The 19,376-nt window shown below is 30.0% G+C and overlaps 1 protein-coding gene across 3 annotated transcripts in view; it reads left to right on the top strand.

Annotated features, from left to right (window-relative positions):
- Positions 1-10,837, top strand: part of LOC107454882 (5-methylcytosine rRNA methyltransferase l(2)10685) — a 199,268-nt gene extending 188,431 nt beyond the window's left edge. For all 3 annotated transcript variants that reach the window (XM_043051734.2, XM_071184172.1, XM_016072222.3), the window contains 2 exons: positions 2,094-2,218; positions 10,546-10,837. In XM_043051734.2, coding sequence (XP_042907668.1) covers positions 2,094-2,218; positions 10,546-10,822 — 402 coding nt within the window. In that variant the 3' untranslated portion in view covers positions 10,823-10,837. The remainder of the gene's footprint in view (positions 1-2,093; positions 2,219-10,545) is intronic.
- Positions 10,838-19,376: the final 8,539 nt, after the last annotated feature.

Genomic DNA, 19,376 nt, shown 5'->3' with positions numbered 1-19,376 from the left:
AATTATACTGCATATAATTTATTTAGAATTTCATGTTTTGAAAATATCAGTGATTTCAATTTATAGAGACATTAATTTTTCTAAAATGTGTCATTAATGATTTAACTCAAGAAATTTTCAGGATTTTTGAGTAGGGCACACAATCATCCCTGAAACTGTGCTAAATGGGAAAAAATTGAATACAGCTTTTTTCACAATTACAGCGATTTTGAAAGTATTTTATTTTCTCCTTAAATAATCCTTGTTTAAGTGCATAGATCAGCTAAATCCAAGGACATATTGTTAGAAAAAGATGCTAATTTTCATCAAAATTGAACGTTTCTAAAGTTGCTGTTTTTCAGAAACAAATCAAAATTTTTATGTGGAAAGAATCGAGCAATTTGCATAGATCCAAATATCTTTATTTTTTATAGTTTTTATCAGGACATTTCAAAATGTAGCTTTTGTCTTATACCGTTTTTATGGCAGTGCATATTGCGGTAATTTTCTGCTTCCAACGCCAGTTTAATTCTTGTGAAAAGAATTCATGATATAGTTAATGTTCTCTAGTAGAACCACCATTTCAGGTATCTTACATTATAATGACAAATACACAAAATCGTATTTACTATCCTATATACTCAATGTTATTTTAATGGTCGGTCTTACTTGAGTCCAGTATTGCTGACAAAATTAAGTAATTTGATTAATTAAAAGTTTCAAAGAAATTATTCGAATCATTTATCTTACTTCACATTAAATTGAAAAAAATCTTAAATTCTCTTTAAATGACAAAACACAACCTCCAGGTTGTCTTGATCTATGGACAAAAAGATTTACTTTACATTGATAAACCAAAAGGTGTCTATTGCACTGTAACATGGAAATTAGCATGGAGTTCCACATTGCATTCCAAGTTGAAAGGAGGCTTTGTAATTCTTGTCAAATGGTACAATAAATGTATCAGTAATACTTCTCTTGTTTGAAGTCTTTATTTACTCTTTGTAAATTGTTACTCCTCTTAACTAAAACATATGGTGTTTGCAGTTATCTTCACCTATGTTATTTATCAAAAATGTCTGCCTATATTTTTTCATCTAATATGTATTATTTCGTATTGTTCTTTTGCAGTATATGTACTTGAATTTACATTTGTAATAAAAAGATGTTTATTGCACTGTACAGAACAAACACACACAAAAAAAAATTTTGTTATCAATACATATTTGGTTATTTACATAGGTTTAATTAAATAAAGCGTTTTATTAAGAAAAGTCTTTGTCCATGAGTGAATATTTACAATATTTTTTTGCTCTCAAGATATTGCAAAATCACGTTATAACATCCATCTTTACATCAAGCATTAACTGTATTTTGCTGAAGCATAGCATTCTTGTCTACTATGCGGAAACAGGCATTTCTAGAGTTTACTTCAAGTAGCTTGTTTATAGTGCACCACAAATACTGTCTACCCTTTTACTTATATTTGTGTTGTTTTCTGTATTATTTAATTTCAGCAGAGATAAAGTTTAAATATTAAGTTACTGTGTCTGCTTATATAATAAGAAAAATATTTGAATTTATTTTTATATCCTATTATCTTGAAATTGTAGAATTTTTATTTCTTCTTCTCACTCAAGATACCTGCCATAAATATTATTTAATTTCATTTTTAGTTGTTATTCACTATTCTAATTTACCATTACACCAAATACATTACACCTGTTTACCATTACACCTGTTACCATTACCATTACACCTGTTTTTAAATTCAATCAGGAGATTGAATTTAAGAACAGAAAATTGTGCATGAAAAATGCAGTTAATTGATATTTGAAAAAAAAAAATTAAAAAATGCTACCAGATTTAATATACTGGAAATTTTAAACTAGATTTATTATCATATTCAAATGTAACTTTAATCACACGACAAGCTATACTCGTCATTTTACCGGAAGGGGTTATATATGGTAGTTTTCCTTTGTTGAATTCACTTTTATTTTGTATTTTTTGTCAACGTCGATAATTGAAATTAATTTTATTTTTACATAAGTTTATCATTATATTTCAGCATTTGAACTTGTTAAAAAGATTGTTTGATGACTTATTTTTAGATATTACTTGATGTCCCATGCACAAATGATAGGCTTTCTGTGAATAAGGACACTAACAATATGTTTCATCAAAAAAGATACACTGAGAGAATGCAGGTGCCAAAAACTCAAACTTCAATGCTCTAGTAAGAAGCTCACACTCTTTTATTTATATTCGCTGAATAAAATTTTTAAATACTGTGCTACTGTGTATGTGCAACTTTTAAATACTGTGTACAATTTTTAAATACTGTGCATTAAATGCAACTAACAAACAGAATATACTCATATGCATGCAATGATGTATTGAATATTCAAAAGGGGAACCTCAATTAATGGAAATTTTTGGGATCGTGAATATTAACTCTTCAGGTTAAAGTTCATGTTTTTCTATATGCCAGTAGAGTTGGCTTGATTTTGCTAGTTTCTCATGGTCTACTGTTTTAATAAAAATTCTCTTGTTTTTTTTGTACATTTTAGAAAATTCCCAATAATTGAGTCATTTTCCTAAAATTCCTATTGAAATAGAATCTTTGCACGGATTATTGCTTGCTTAAATATTTAAATAAGTATTACTAATATATAATGAAGCTAGTTTATTTTTATTCAGAACACCCTTTTTAAATTACTTAAGAAATCTTAATTATTTTTTTCGACTTAAATGCCCATTATTATCAAAATTATGAGTAAATATAATACTAAACATTTCAAGCATATTTAATGCCAATCATAACTGGAAAATGTTACAGTTTTTCTTTTTTGATGACTATGAAAATTCCTAAAATTCCCTATGTGTAAAATATTTAGTACATTATGCAACAATTATCATGACATTTATATTTTGTAAAATCTACTGGATTTTTTTCTATCTATGTTTTCAGCTATGTTTTTCTTTTATAAACTCAGAAAATTGAGATAAATGCATATAGATTATTTTATACTTTTAACAGAATAATTCTGAAGTAGAAGCAATTAACGTATATATTATATACTTATATTATAATTATCTAATTGACTATAAGAAAAAGAGTCTGCAGAATGACTGTTTTGTGATTTTACTTCTAACAGTCTTAAATATTTACAGTGGTGGCCAAAAGTGTGGACACTTTTTGAAAGTTTCATGTTTTTCAACTTTGTGTGCTTGTAGAATATATTAATTTTCACTTAAATACAAACGTTTATATATCAAATTGAAGGTAATTTAATGTAGAATTTAATAATAAATACAGTATTACAATATCTGTATTACAAAAAAAGTTATGCAATTAATAGTAAGATCTATCTTAGATTTGCATTTTTTTAAAGTGATACTTACACAATCAATACTTAGTAGGATAACCCTTATTTTTTAAGACAGCTTCACAGCGTCTTTTCATCGAGTGAACGAGTGTTTGGAGTTCATCTTTCGTAATCACATGGTGCCAAGAATCAATTATAGCTTCACTTAGTTGTCTTTTATTGGATGGACGTTTTTTTCGTACAAGAATTTTCAAACGTCGCCACAAATTTTCAATTGGATTGAGATCAGGGCTGTTTCCTGGCCATGGTAATATATCTATGCCTTTATTTTGAAAGCATGCTTTGCATACTTTTGCTGTGTGGCATGGAGCTGAATCCTGCTGAAAAATAAATGGTTCGTTGTTGGGGAAGAGATCCCTGATGGAAGGTATCAATTTTGGTTTCAGGACAGTTTCGATGTATTTTTTGGCATTCAGGATGCCAAATCAGGCCGAAAAAAATGCACAAGTGCTACTACCGATAGAAAAATTAAATGGCTATGCCTTCAAGATAGAAAAATGTCATCAGATGCCATTAGATGTGAAATGAATGCAGCTGGTATTGCAGTAAGTTCAAGAACAATAAGAAGAAGGTTATCAGGATTTGGACTACAAGCTAGAATTCCAAGGAAAAAACCATATTTAAATCAAAAGCAACGCGAAAAACGAGTTAAGTCGGCAAAAGAACACATTAAATGGTCAGAAAATCAATGGAAGCAAGTAATCTGGAGTGATGAGAGTAAAATATCGCTCTTTGGAAGTGATGGTAGAAAATACGTGAGACGTAGAGTAGGTGAAGCGCTTCATCCTGATTGCATTGAAGCAACTACAAAAAATCCAACAAATGTCATGATTTGGGCATGTATGTCTGCAGATGGTGTGGGCCGAATTCAAGTGATTGATGGCATCCTGAATGCCAAAAAATACATCGAAACTGCCCTGAAACCAAAATTGATACCTTCCATCAGGGATCTCTTCTCCAACAACGCACCATTTATTTTTCAGCAGGATTCAGCTCCATGCCACACAGCAAAAGTATGCAAAGCATGGTTTCAAAATAAAGGCATAGATATATTACCATGGCCAGGAAACAGCCCTGATCTCAATCCAATTGAAAATTTGTGGCGACGTTTGAAAATTCTTGTACGAAAAAAACGTCCATCCAATAAAAGACAACTAAGTGAAGCTATAATTGATTCTTGGCACCATGTGATTACGAAAGATGAACTCCAAACACTCGTTCACTCGATGAAAAGACGCTGTGAAGCTGTCTTAAAAAATAAGGGTTATCCTACTAAGTATTGATTGTGTAAGTATCACTTTAAAAAAATGCAAATCTAAGATAGATCTTACTATTAGTTGCATAACTTTTTTTGTAATACAGATATTGTAATACTGTATTTATTATTAAATTCTACATTAAATTACCTTCAATTTGATATATAAACGTTTGTATTTAAGTGAAAATTAATATATTCTACAAGCACACAAAGTTGAAAAACATGAAACTTTCAAAAAGTGTCCGCACTTTCGGCCACCACTGTAAGTACATTTATTAAGTGCTTGGTAATGTTTTTTTCTTATTTTTTGTTTATCTAATAAAGTTTTTTTCTTAAGTTGCTTAGAAAATTTAATAAAAAAATTTGCATATTGCAGAAAAGTTAACTTGACTTCAAACTTAGACTAGAAGTTAACTTAGACTTTAAATTTTATAACACAAAATTAAATTAAATTTCCTCGATTATCTTAATCCCTTTCATCCTAACACCTCTGTAAACCATAGTCAATTTTCAATACTCTCGCTTATTTATTGTTATTTTTTTTTCTCCAATTTTAGTAATATGTTGCAATAATGAAAATAAATGTGAGACTTTTAAAACGAATGTCCACCTAGATTTGATCTTTTTATGTCAGCAACTAATATATACTTTGTTTGCTTCTTAATTATTTGCTTTAGTTTTGTTTAAGAAATCCTCGTATCATTCACCTTTTTATTATTACTAATGTTGTTTGGTTTGATCATTAACCATGTGTTTAATAAAATATAAAATCTAATCATGGAATATATAATATTACAAAGTTAAGAAATTTTACTGCTGACCCTTGAACAGTTGAAACATTTTTAACAGTGACCCTTTTCTTAAAAATTGAAAGTTTTAAATGAGTAAAAAACTGCCGATATTAATAATGTAAGACATTTATAAAAATCTAATAAACTTTTCAAAGTTCATTTCTAAAGTGAAGAATATTCCTATATATAGCTAATATTTATTACAAAGTTATAATACTAAGATGCACATGAGGTGCATTTTCAACAAAAGAATGGCGATCATTTTTTATCGCCATTTGCTATATTCATTGCTATATTATTGCTGGTGACGAACATCGATTTTTCCCTATATAATATATAGTAGTACAGTAAAGCAGCATTTCTCAATTGTCGTTCATTTTATTATAGTCCGTCTTTTTGATTTTCCGTCTTTCAATGAATATTTATTTTCAATTTGTTTTCCAAATTAAGTTTTCAATTACAAATATAACTTATTATTTAAAAATGTAATAATTATTTTTTGTTAAAATAAATAAAAAAATTATTACTATATATAAAAACAATGTTTTTTATACTTATTGCAAAATGATCAAACAATGAGGTCGCACCACAATAAAAGAATGGGATTGATCGACTTATCTAAACAAAATATTGTTGAAACTAAATCCGCTTGAGTTTGTATTTTTTCCCCAACATTTTTAGATAGTTTGCAAAGTTAAATTAGGATTATTTTTTGAAATAACAAATTTATAAATCTATGGCAAAACATTAATGATGATCAAGTGTAAAATAAGTGGAAATATGCCTAGCTCCAGGAAAAGATTAGTAGTGTATTTTAGCAATTGGTGTAAAATATATACAAGGTTTTTTTTAGCTGTAAAAAATAAATAAAAAAAAATAGGCTTTTTTTTTCTTTAGAAAAATCATCTATTTTTGCTATTATATATGGAACATTGTCATAGAAAATGAGCTATAAATCTCTGAAAAATTCTTCAAAATAGCACTATACTGTGTTAATTGGTCAAGAAACAAGTTTAGTTCTGAAATGTTTCTGGGGTGACACCCATGTGTCCTTGTTCATTCTTTATCTACGCAATGTTAAAATAGTTCATTTATACGACCAAAACATATAAATTATTGGTTACATGTTGTTCTCTGTTTTATATTTAGTTTGGATTCAAGAAACTTCAAGTGAGGTTCCTTAAAGAAATCTTTGACCCTCAGCTCCAGCTGAATGAAAATCATAAATTGAGTAGGAATTTGAATAGTGAAGGGTCATTCAAATCACTAGAGTGTGTGCTAAAAGGACATGGCATAATCTTAGTAATATCAGTACTGATAACTTAACACACTTTCCATTTTTTCTATAAAAGAACTTCCTTTTTATGTTCACACGTCTCTAATCTCAATGTTTAGTGATATTCCTATAAATTGTGAATCTTTATTATTTTCCACATCAATAATATTAAATTCCAAGTGAACAATGCTATCACATTATCAAAATTATTTTTTACAAGCAATTTTTATTAATTTTTTAATATTCAGCTGTACATCTTTTCAATTATATCACCATTTACACCAGTCCCCTGAAAGATATGTAAATGGTGCTTTACTGTGTTTATAACATCGTAGTACAATTTGAATGGGGAAAAAAGCCTAACAAAGTTTGTAAACGAATGTAAATCAGTGAAATCAGCTTAAGATTTAGAATTCGATGATGTTTTGTGGCAATTATTTATCCAAAAAAGGAACAAAAGAGTGCAGCATCTGGAACAATAGTGTGAATGAATTTTAAAATAAAATATTGTTTGCACCTATTTGACAAAAATCATTCATATTGATTCTTTTAGCAATATGTGTGTTCATATCTTGTTGTTAACGGGATTTTCATTGCTTTAATTACTTGATTTTTTTTATTAATAGTTTAAGTAGAAAGTAATTTTTATTTATAATTAAATACTATATATATTCTTAAGTTTTTTTAAATAGGAAAGAAGTTATGTAAATGAGAATGTAAAATTTGTAAATTATATCTTTTCATTAGCTGTATGCAAAATAATTTGCTATTTAACAAATCTATTTCAACTATGTTTAGTTTGCTTTGTGAGTGTGTTTTTTTTTTCTGAATACTGAAATATTTTTTCTAAGTACTTTAAACTTTATTAAATATGTAGTTTGTATATATAAATAATGAACAAAGACTTGTTCTCCCTAGATGAGTTCAAAATAATTGTATTCTTTTTATATTTTCTATTCTAAATTAGTTTGCTCATCATTTGATATCTAACTGACAACTTGGCTTTCTTTTTACCTGTCATGAGGTTGTTGAGCTTAGACTTAGAGGTTGGGCAGCTCTGACGAGCAGGGCACATCGACCAGAGGTCTATTGTACCCAAACCCTAAAATCATGATTAGCATGAAAGCCCTATGGCTGAAATAAAATTCAGCAAGCACCTTACAGGAACATCTTGCAGTTCCCAGGCATTGACGATATGCTGTCCTAAATGCCCAAATCTTTGAGCAGAATAGACCTCACAATCACAGAGTATGTGTCGTGATGTCTCTTCTTCTAGATGACATCCCCGACAAAGAGAATTGGATTCTATTTCCATAATGTTTAGGTGTCTTCTGAGGCGTCTTAGGTGTCCGTCATCAGCGTACCCGATACAGGGAATGCCAAGAGTAGTTAACTGAACTAACAAGGAGTCCATTACCATACACCATAGGATAGGGGACAGAACCCCTCTCTGGGGGCATCCTGCAGTTGCATGCACTTTCATGCTTGCACCCAATAGAGAGGAACAAACATACCTAGAGGATAGCAAATTTGCTATCCATCTGGTAATTATTGAGTTTATGCCTCTGTTCCTAAGTGCATCGATGATAGTTTCAACAGGGACTTTATCAAACGCACCTTCAATATCAATGAATACCGTGAGAGCCCCTTATCTGTGATAGATTTCTCAAGCAGGTAGGAGAGCTCATACAGAGCGGTGTCTGTAGACTTGCCTGGTTGATAGGCATGCTGTGTGGAGGACAGTGGCCTTTCTATGAGCACAGTGTCTCTGAAGTGTCTGTCAATTAGCTTTTCGATCGCTTTCAACAGACAAGAAGTGAGGCTGATTGGTCTGAATGATTTAGCCTCAAAGTAATTCTCCTTACCTGGTTTTGGTATGAAAATCACCCTGGTATTCCTCCAAGAGAGAGGTATATACCCAAATGCTATACAGGATCGAAAAATCCTACATAGAATAGGGGCCAGTGTATTCACCCCCTGGATAAGCATCATTGGTATGATGTCATCCATGCCTGGTGACTTGTAGGGCTTAAAAGACTTTATGGCTCATACAACCTTCTCATAGGAGACCACCATTTTGGCAGCTTCCCAGTCATTCCTACTACAAGTAGTTGTGGTACTAATATGTAGGTTTTCATTCTCTACAGGATGAGGTCCAGGGAAGTGTGCTTCTAGTAATTCTCCAAGAGCCTCTTCCCCTGATTCACTGTATCTTCCGTTTGTAAGACGGATGGCATTTAAACTGCAATTAAAGTCTTTAGTAAGAAATTTTGCAATCTTTGCGGTGGCAGAAGTAGTGTTAATGCCATCGCAGAAAGTCTGCCATGAGCGACGTTTAGATGCTCTGATTGCCTTGTTATAAGCAGTTAGAGCGTTTCTGTAGGACTTCCATTCTCCAGATTTCTTTGCTCTGTTAAATAACTTCCTACATTTTTTACGTAATTTACTAAGCTCAGAAGACCACCAGCCTAGCCTTGGGGAGCTAGTAGACATAACCTGACAAGAAATATGATACGAATCGATCTGTTGCACTTGGTCAACAGTCCACTCCACATCATTAACATTCTTGTACTTACCAGAGAAGCTCCCAATCTTCCACTCCAGAGCTGCTCTAAAGGAACCCCAATCAGCTGTTCTGGAGTTCCTCCTTACGACCTTCAGACCTGAGAGGCCTTTAATAGAAAAAATAATTAGTTGGTGATCTGAAGCAGTAACTGCCCCAGATACCTTCCAATCAGTAACGTAATCTACTGAACTAGAGTTACATAAAGTAAGGTCAATGACTTCCCTTCTGTTACAAGTAACGAAGGTAGGTTCATTGCCTTTATTAAGGACATATGAATTAAAAAGTAAGGTATGTTCCATAAGTACATCCCCCCGCTGGTTACAATTACTGCTACCCCACACTGTGTGGTGAGCATTTGCATCACAGCCGAAGATGAATCTACAGCTTGAACTACAGTGGGCAATTAGGGCCCTAGTAATGTCCTCACATGGGAGATAGGCTGAAGCTATGACAAAATCAGAGATTGTCTTATTGTCATAGAATTTTAGCTTTACAGCAACTAAATCCCTGAGAAAGTTAACAAGATTAAGGGCATTTAGATTAGACCTAGCCACAATGCAGGTCCTGGGAAGGTCGCAACGGGTATCATAAAAGATACTAAAACCTTTAACATTGAGACCCATTATTCTACCCTTGCGGCTCCGAGGCTCTTGTATAAGAGCAATATCTAGTTCTCCATCATTCAACCTTTTAGCCATAAGGCAGCAATGCTATGATGGAGGTTAATTTGACCAGCCTTGATTGTAGCCATTGGTTAACAGTATGAGTGAAACCAGATTGGCCATCTATCCTAGTTATCTTTAGAAGAAAAATCTTCCTTTAACAGCTCCATTGCTTCATCAATACTAAGCATGGAAGCTGGTGAGTCAGGTTGTTGAGCTTAAATAGCTATGATTTCATTTATTCAATAATTATTTTGTAATAATAATAATTATTAGACATTTTTGTTAGAAACACTAAGAAATTCAATTATAATATTGTTTTCAAATATTAAGTTATATCAATGCGGTTCATCTAAACTTTAATTCATAAATATAAAAAAAATAATGCCTGATTGAAATAAAGAAAAACTAATTTTTTTTTTTAATATTTGGAAGAAAAAAATTCATTTTACAAACTTTGTAAATAAATTTGTTTGTATCACTAAACTCTTGTATCAAATTTGTAAATATTTAGTTTGAAAAAATATAATTATTTCCCACATTCAATTCATATATTTACATAATTATCTTACATATTCTACATATATATAAGTGTTATATATGCATACTTTTTTTTTCTAGCCATGCACTACAAGCCCTAAAACCCAATGGCTCTTTAATATATTCTACATGTTCCCTCTCACCTATTCAGAATGATGGAGTAGTTCACATGGCCTTATCCAAACTATCAGTGGAAACTTCCCTAGACTTTGTTGTTAATGATTTAAGTGAAGCTTTCTTTCCTCTACGTAAAATGTTCCAATTTAGTGATACTTGTAGATATGGACAGCTAGTTGTGCCATTTTTACCTTTGAATTACGGTCCTATGTACATAGCAAAAATTACTAGAACTAAATAAAAATTTATAGATTTTTTTAAGTGTTTATTTATTTACTCATATTTTGTGCTTTTTTCTTCGTGATTTTATCTTTGTGCTTCGTGATTTTATTTCTTTTTGGTACATTTTAAGGATCAAAATTTTATTTATTTAACCTTTTGCTTAAGGCTAGTACAATATGTGGACCACATGTTATGGTACAACGTGGTATACCATAAGCAAAGGGTTAACAAAAGAATTCAGTATATTGACATCATTGTTCCGTCAAATTATGGTGGACACAATCGTTTCTTCCCAATTTTCGAGGATATCTTAATTCTTTGAATACCGAGGGACCTAAATCGCAACATGCCTAGAATACCGCAAACGCCCGAAGCTGGAAAACAGGTAGCAAAAAGTTCCTTCCCCCAGGTTTACTCTGGAATGACAGAATGACTGATCTTCTTATTCACCTGCGGAAATATCCCCAAAATGGGTTTTCAAAGGGAAGAAAGACATTATTTGAAGCAAGAATATCGCTAACGTAGCAATATTTATAAAATGTTAATAAATGCTTTCATTTTTTTTTAAAATTTTATTATTTAAATGGAAAATTAAGTATGTAATTTCATGCAATCAAGTTATAAAATTTCTAAATGAAGCATTTAAATTGGAAATGATATTCTCACTCAAATAAAATCCTTTTTTTCGTCGTAAAATAAAAACTAATATAATTCAATAACCTAAATGGTTGAAAAATAAACTTTTAATTTCTTAGAGACCAACATTTAAAATTAACATCAGTCATTAAGGAGAAATTAATTTGGTGATAGTATTAAAAATATTCATTCAACCTAAATGTGTGTCTTATTTTACATCATTTTACAATTTGAAATAAGATGAACTTTTCTTTTTATTTAATAAAGCTCTGAAAATATTAAAAATTTTATCCCAGAAACTATTCATTTCACCCCTAGGTAAAAAAAAAATATTTTTCACTGCACTAAATTCATTTCAGTGAAATTTTCATTTGTAAATAATATTCCTTCTAGCGCTGCACCATAAAAGATTTTGCAAACTTGTAAAAAATGCTGAAGAACTATTTTAACAATAATATTTTAAGTACAATATTTCTATATAAATTTTAAAAAATCAAGAAGTACAATTTTTTTGAAATCTGAAAGTTAAAAGAAATAATAATAAATAAATGTATTTGTTATAAAGGTCTTGTAAATAATCTAAATCATTTAACTAATTTTTTAATTATTTGAAAGTAAACGAATCGAAATAGATGCCAAAATTTTGTATCTGTCTTACCATAATTTATATAAAAATATTTTAGTTTTTGCATTCCAAGTATGATTTTTAATGCGCTCTGATTATATGTAGTAATTTGTAGAAATAAAAACATTTTATTGAATAAAATAAAAGTATTGTCAGACTACTTTTATAGTATTTCAGAAAAATTCCTTAAGCTGCAATTTTTATATTTATTAAAATCTGTTGTTCAATATTTTTTTGTTGAATATCTTATCTTGTTTTTTGAAGCATCCATTTTTGCTGTAATTTTTCCACGTGTCCTCCTTTTTGATAATTTTTCTCACAAATTTTTAAAATATTGTTAAAAAAAAATTAAAATACAATAAATATGGATAATTAAGTAAATTGATTAAAAAAATTATATTTATAATATAAACAATAAAACTGCATTTAAATTTTAATAAATAATTGCTAATCATTAGGCAAAAGTAAGTTTATGTGTAATTTAATAAAAATCTATTCATTGAAAAATTATCTTAAATTACAAAAGTGACTTACAAGCAAACAAAATAAGTGTTTAACTATGTAACAATATATCCAAAGTTTAGCAAATATATATATATATATATACTTACGATCTCAAAATTTTTATTTACTTATTATTACTTTTTAAATTCATTTTTAAAAACTTTTAATGACTATATGTAATAATCTATATTTAACTACTATATTTAATGCATAATTTTTTAACCTCCGATCCCGTCGTTAATCAGCCAGACAGCTATTCTTTACGCATGCTAGCGAACACAATTACTTACTATTTTAACTCTACTCAGATTTATCTTTCTGTCACGTTTTACTTGTAATTATTTCTTTTTGAGTATGCCACTAAAAATTTCTGCATTTTACTGAAGAGTCGGAAATTGGCATTTGTTTATCAACATATGGTGACAATACATGGGTGTGGTGACAAGAAATTTCTTTGAAAGTAAGAGGAACATGGAAGAAATTTCTTACACTACCACACCATAATTTTGATGACAAAGATATCAGTCCCAACTTCAAGTAAAAATAGAGAAAATCTACAATATGACATGTTATTTTTCATATAACAATAGCCTTTAGAAGCTATGCTGAGAACGCTTATCTTCTGCAGAAATGAATGAGTAACTTGTTGTTGCTAATTCCCATCTGGTCTGACGGGGTCAGACCAGATCAATAAATCCGTTGACATTTAGAAAATCCTATGAGTAATATATGTAGGTGGTCTGACAGATGAATATAGAACATTCATTATGATGGAAAGAATAAGTTTAGGAGAAATTACAGTTAACTACCGATTATCTTCCAGCAAAGGATCCCCTTCGTAGTAAGATAACGTTTAAAATTGAAAATAAATCAATTCATGGAGATTTCACTATTTTAAGAGTTTTGACACTAGCTCATTCTTCACTAGTAAACATTCGTGTTCTCAGACCAGGTGTTAATAAAAAAATGGGTCGTTGCAGCTTCAAGTGCAATACCTAAGTAATAACAAGCATTGAAAAGGTGAAAATAGCGAGGCATTCATAAACAGAAAGACAAGGTGAATTATGATTTACAATTGTCGAACTACAAATGCAGAATAAAGTTCAAATTTCAAAGAATAGTTTCGGTACCCATCAAAGCAGTTTCTTCTCCTGGATCCTATTGTTATAAATATAAAAACCATTTTGTAAGGCATCAAAACCTACGATCTAATTTTAAAATTTTTTTTATCTATTTATTTTATATTTAAAAATAAAATTATAACTAATTGTATTTAGTAATCTTTCAGTCTTGTATAAAAAATAATAATATATTTTTAAATTACTGTTATTTCTTTTTTCTAAAAACACTGCAAATTTCTAGCATTTTATTATTTTGAACAATTGATATATTTTTAAAGACACAATAAGTAATTTAATGTTTTTTAAAAAATTTTTTTGACACCATTAATCTAGTATTTTCTTTTCAACGTAAGTGACCAAAAAAGTTCTGATAAAATGAAGTAGACAACTTCATAATTTAGGTTATTTAATTTTGAGTTTATATTTGTTTCTACATGTCTCTCTGTCTTTCTGCAAAGTTAAAGAATACTAAATTTCTCAACTATAAATTATAAGATTATGAGAATTTTATTTTATTTTTACAATAAAATATTTCATTTAACTTTTTCTCGAGAAGTATTGTCAGGAAATGTTCGTTAGGGGCAATAGTAGTTTCAGTTGGTGCTACATTATCGAATTCATCTTCCTCCCCTGATTCATTAAAATTAGACTCATCTGTCTCATCATTGAAAACTATTTTATTATTTCTTCGGTCGAAAGTCTTTTGCGGCGAAAAGAAATTTTCGTTTATATAAAAAGAGACAAGATAAAACAACTTTACAAGAGCCGAATGATATGAAACAAACTTTTGTTGAAAAATCCCTCTACTTTCTCCCCTTTTTGCAAATTACCTTCAAGGACAATTACTGCCACACCTCCCTTAGTTTCACGGGCACTTCGGGCGTTTTCGGTAGTTTAGTTCACGAGGCGTTTCGGGCGTTCCGGTAGTGAAAGTGTTTTAAAAATAATTTGAAATATGCAAATAATTATAAAAATGCATATGAATGTAATTTATTATGTGATCAATGCTTCTACTTAACTTATATATCCAGTATTTTTTACTTAAACTAGAATAGTGTATTGTATACTGAATTCTCTAACTGCAAAGCGAATTATGAGGATTTCGAACTTAAATTTTCCTACCAATTAATACTTTTTCTTGGAGAAACAGGAAAAAAAAAAGAATCAGTTATCTCTCAAAAAATCCAACAGCTGCCAACTCTACTGGAAAATCTACCTCTGGATTTCGCCATTTTTCTTACTGGATTCTCCTGATTTAATGAAAAATCTTCTTGGTTTTTGCATACTTCAGAAAATTTCTTAAGATAAAGAAAGATAATAAAAAAAAATCGCAATCAATTTTTATTACTGGTCTTACAGCTTTCTAGATAATTTCTACTATGGGGCTGTTCTAATATATTGTTTGCATGTTGTTAGGAATTTTGACTCTCCTACCCCCCCTTTTTTTGGGGGGGGGAGCTATTTTTATTTTTTTTATTTTGTTCCAACTTTGATTTTTATTCTAGTTATCTAATTTTAAAGTTGAATTCAGAGGAAAGATGTAACTTTGTACAAAGCAAATATTATATTTCAGTTCATTTTACAATATTTTAAGTAGAATAACTTTTAGGAATGCTTAGTGTTTTCCTTCTTGTGGTCAAAACTTTTGAGCTCTGAAACTATTCGAGAAAATAAAATAAACTTTCAACAACTAACTACTCATTTTTAAGAAATTAACTTTCCTACTCTTTTTTTTTTCTTCTGAATTTTTTTTCCAAATGTTAAACTTCCCTAAAAGTAATTTTTGTTCCTTTTTTTTTTGCATTTAAAAAAAAATTCTGAAAATAATCTTACATAAACATTGCTCTTACACTTCTCGAATTGGCAGCGTATAAGCAGACAATTCTCCGGGCCCCCCTCTTAAAGGATCTTACATAATATTAAGGTTAACGGCCCCTTTAGGGATCATATGGCTACTCTTGAATATCAATTTCCCATGAACATCAACAAAAGACATCTGCAAATGTTTAGACAGTTTAATGATATAAGATTCAAATATAAGAGTTTTTTTTTTATTAAAAGTTATTTTGTTCAAAGTAATTATCTTTTTTTCAATTTATTTTTTTAAATTGTAAAAAATAAATTTAAAAATATTTTTAATATTTGTTAAAATGTTTTTTTTTTAAAACTTATGTTACAACTGCCTTAAATAAATTAATTTTTTTCTGCTATTTAAAATTAGATTATAATAAACTTAAAGTTAAAAAAATTAAGACAGTTTTTTTTAAAAATTTAAATCCATTCAATTTTAATATAATTCACAAGGGTGAAATATTGCAGCGAATTTAAATTCGTAGTTATCAGAGTTATATTTATATTTTCTCTATATCGGACTTTTAAAAAAAAATCCTTCAAATTCCAAAGATCATTTTTTTGCATTATCATTTCCTTAAACTATTTATCTTCTAAAATTTGCTAAATATATTTCTTTTTACGATTTCAGCTATAATTGGTTCTGTGTTTAAAAGTCTTTTTTTTTTTGTGGGGGAAAAGAAGAAAACGAAAGCATAACTGTTTCTTTAACGCTAAAATAATTGGAAATGCAGAGGTGGCCAAAGTGGTTGATATTAACCTCCGGGGTTTTGTTCAACGTGCCGTTTATAAATACAATGTAAGTAAAATTTTTGCATTACATTATACCTTATTTAATTTCTCATTCCAGCATATTTTTTTTGCAAGTGACGAACCAAAATGTCTAGTCTAGCCAAGCGTTATCAAGAACATTCTTATCATCAATTTATGTAAAAAAAAATTACTATTTCGTCGGAATAAGAAAAAGCCATCCAAAACGTATGGTGGCCGTTGCCTTTAAGCATATGTTGTTTGATAAACAATTGATTTGATATAAGACAGTTCAACGTAATTATATGATAGTACTTTTACGTGAAATTATTTTATTTATTAATTTTTTCTTTCAATGTTAAACCTTTACTAATGACGTATACAACCACAAAAATTTTAAAAAGATTATTAAATTTTTATTCAAATTTAAAAAGAATCTATTGGAAGTTTTTCAGGTGAACTCTAAAACTTGTTCATGCAGTGTAAAAGAGAGAGAGAAGTTATCAAAATGTATGAATGTTCACTATTATGCGATAAAAACATAAAATTATTTTCATTTTTCAAAGCATTTTAAGATATTGGGGGCACTTTAAGTTTCACGGCTTACACTGGAGAAGGAATGTTAAAGAGGCAGAATATAAAGGTTGCCAGTGGCGGATCAAACGGGGGTCATAGGGATCTTGACCCTCCCAAAATTGAAAAAAAAAGTAAAAATAATAATTTTTTCAATGGTTTACAAAGAAAATAAAATATTTTAAAAATTATTTAAGAGGGCATATACACCTAGAGGACTATAATTATTTCCTCTGGAAAGGTACACTATTACCCGGTAATATAATACGTGGTCTAATTTGAATATTATAGGTTAATATTAGAGGGAGATACAGGACCATATTTTTTTTACAGAATATTGACTTCGAATTTCTTCATTTAAACGCTATTCAACACAGACCGTTAATACACTTTACGTTAATAATNCTATTACCCGGTAATATAATACGTGGTCTAATTTGAATATTATAGGTTAATATTAGAGGGAGATATAGGACCATATTTTTTTACAGAATATTGACTTCGAATTTCTTCATTTAAACGCCATTCAACACACACCGATATCGGGCTTTACGTTAATATTGAAAAATGACTTCGCGCTTTCTAATTTGAAAGGGAGTACAAGGAGGGAAGGCGAATTTCCTCATTTTAAAGCTTTACGCAACTCTATTTTAGATATACATACATGTTAAACTTTAGGGTCACGTTGTGTATCCCTTATGGGGTCTATAATTATTTCCTCCGAGAGGGTACACTATACCTAGGTAATACAATACGTGGCCCAATTAAAATATTGGAGGTTAATATTAAGGGCAGATATCGTGACGTCTGTTTGGATTGAAAAGTGTCTTCGAATTTCCTTACTTTAATGCACTATTTTAAATATACATAGTTTACCCCCTATGGGATCTATAATTATTTCCTGAGGTAGGGTGCACTATTACCCTGCAATATAAATACGTGGTCCAATTAAAATATTACGGGTTAATATTAAGGTCCGATATCGGGCTTTACGTTAGCATTGAAAAATGACTTCGCGCTTCATAATTTTAAAGGGTTTTAGAAGGCGAATTTCCTCATTTTAAGCTCTTCCGAACACTTATCTTAGATACGCATACATAGTAAACTTTAGGATCACGTTGGGTACCCCCTATGGGGTCAATAATTATTTCCTCTGGTAGGGTACACTATACCTAGGTAATATAATACGTGGCCCCATTAAAATATTAGAGGTTAATAATAAGGGTAGATATCGTGCCGTTTGTTAACATTGAAAAGTGTCTTCGAATTTCCTTACTTTAATGCACAATTTTAATGCACTTATTTTAGAAACGTATACATAGAAAAATACAGGGACTCATTGTGTAGCCCCTAATTGACCTATAATTATCTCCCAAATGGTAGGGTTCACTATTACCCGGTAATATAATATATGGTCCAATTATAATATTATGTGTCAATATTAAGGTCTGATATCGCACCTTGCGTTAGTTAACATTGAAAAATGTCTTTAAATTTTTAAAGCTCTTTAAAAGGCGAATTTCCTCATTTTCAGCTTTATAGAACACTTATTTTAGCTATGCAAACATAGTAAAATACAGGGCCATATTGTGCACCCCCTAGTGGGTCTATAATTATTTCCTTTGGTAGGGTACACTATTCTTAGATAATATAATACGTGGCCCAATTAAAATTTTTTAGGTTAATATTACAGGCTGATATCTGTTTGTTAACATTGAAAAGTGTCTTCGAATTTCCTTGTTTTAATGCACTATTTTAAATATACATAGTGAACCCCCTAAGGTGTCTATAATTATTTCCTGTGGAAGGGTACACTATTACCCTGTAATATAATACGTGGTCCAATTAAAGTATTATGGGTCTATATTAAGGTCCGATATCGGGCTTTACGTTAACATAGAAAAATGACTTTCCCGTTATAAAGGGATTTAGAAAGCGAATTTCCTCATTTTACAGCTTTGCGCAACTCAATTATATATATACCTACATAGTAAACTTTAGGTTCACGTTGTGCATTCCCAATGGGGGCGATAATAGTTTCTTCTTGTAAGGTGCACTATACCTAGGTAATATAATAGGTGCCCTATCTTCCGAACTCTTATTTTAGAAACGCATACATAGTAAAATACACGGTCTCATTGTGTACCCCCTAATTGACCTATAATTTTCACCTCTAGTGGGGTACACTATTTCCCGGTTATATAATACCTGGTCCAACCTAAATATTATAGGTCAATATTAAGGTCCGATACCGTGCCGTTAGTTAACATTGAAAAGTGTCTTCGAATTTCCTTGTTTAATGCACTCTTTAAAATATACATAGTGTACCCCCTATTTCACCTATAATTATTTCCCGTGGTAGGGTACACTATTACCCTGCAATATAACACGTGATCCAATTAAAATATTATGGGTCATTATTAAGATTTAATATCGAGCTTCACGTTAACATTTAAAAATGACTTCGCGCTTCCTAATTTTAAAGGGTTTTAGAAGGCGAATTTCCTCATTTT

This window comes from Parasteatoda tepidariorum, chromosome 8 (assembly GCF_043381705.1).
Source record: "Parasteatoda tepidariorum isolate YZ-2023 chromosome 8, CAS_Ptep_4.0, whole genome shotgun sequence".
Classification (NCBI taxonomy): domain Eukaryota; kingdom Metazoa; phylum Arthropoda; class Arachnida; order Araneae; family Theridiidae; genus Parasteatoda; species Parasteatoda tepidariorum.
This window is presented reverse-complemented; position numbering and strand designations above follow the sequence as displayed.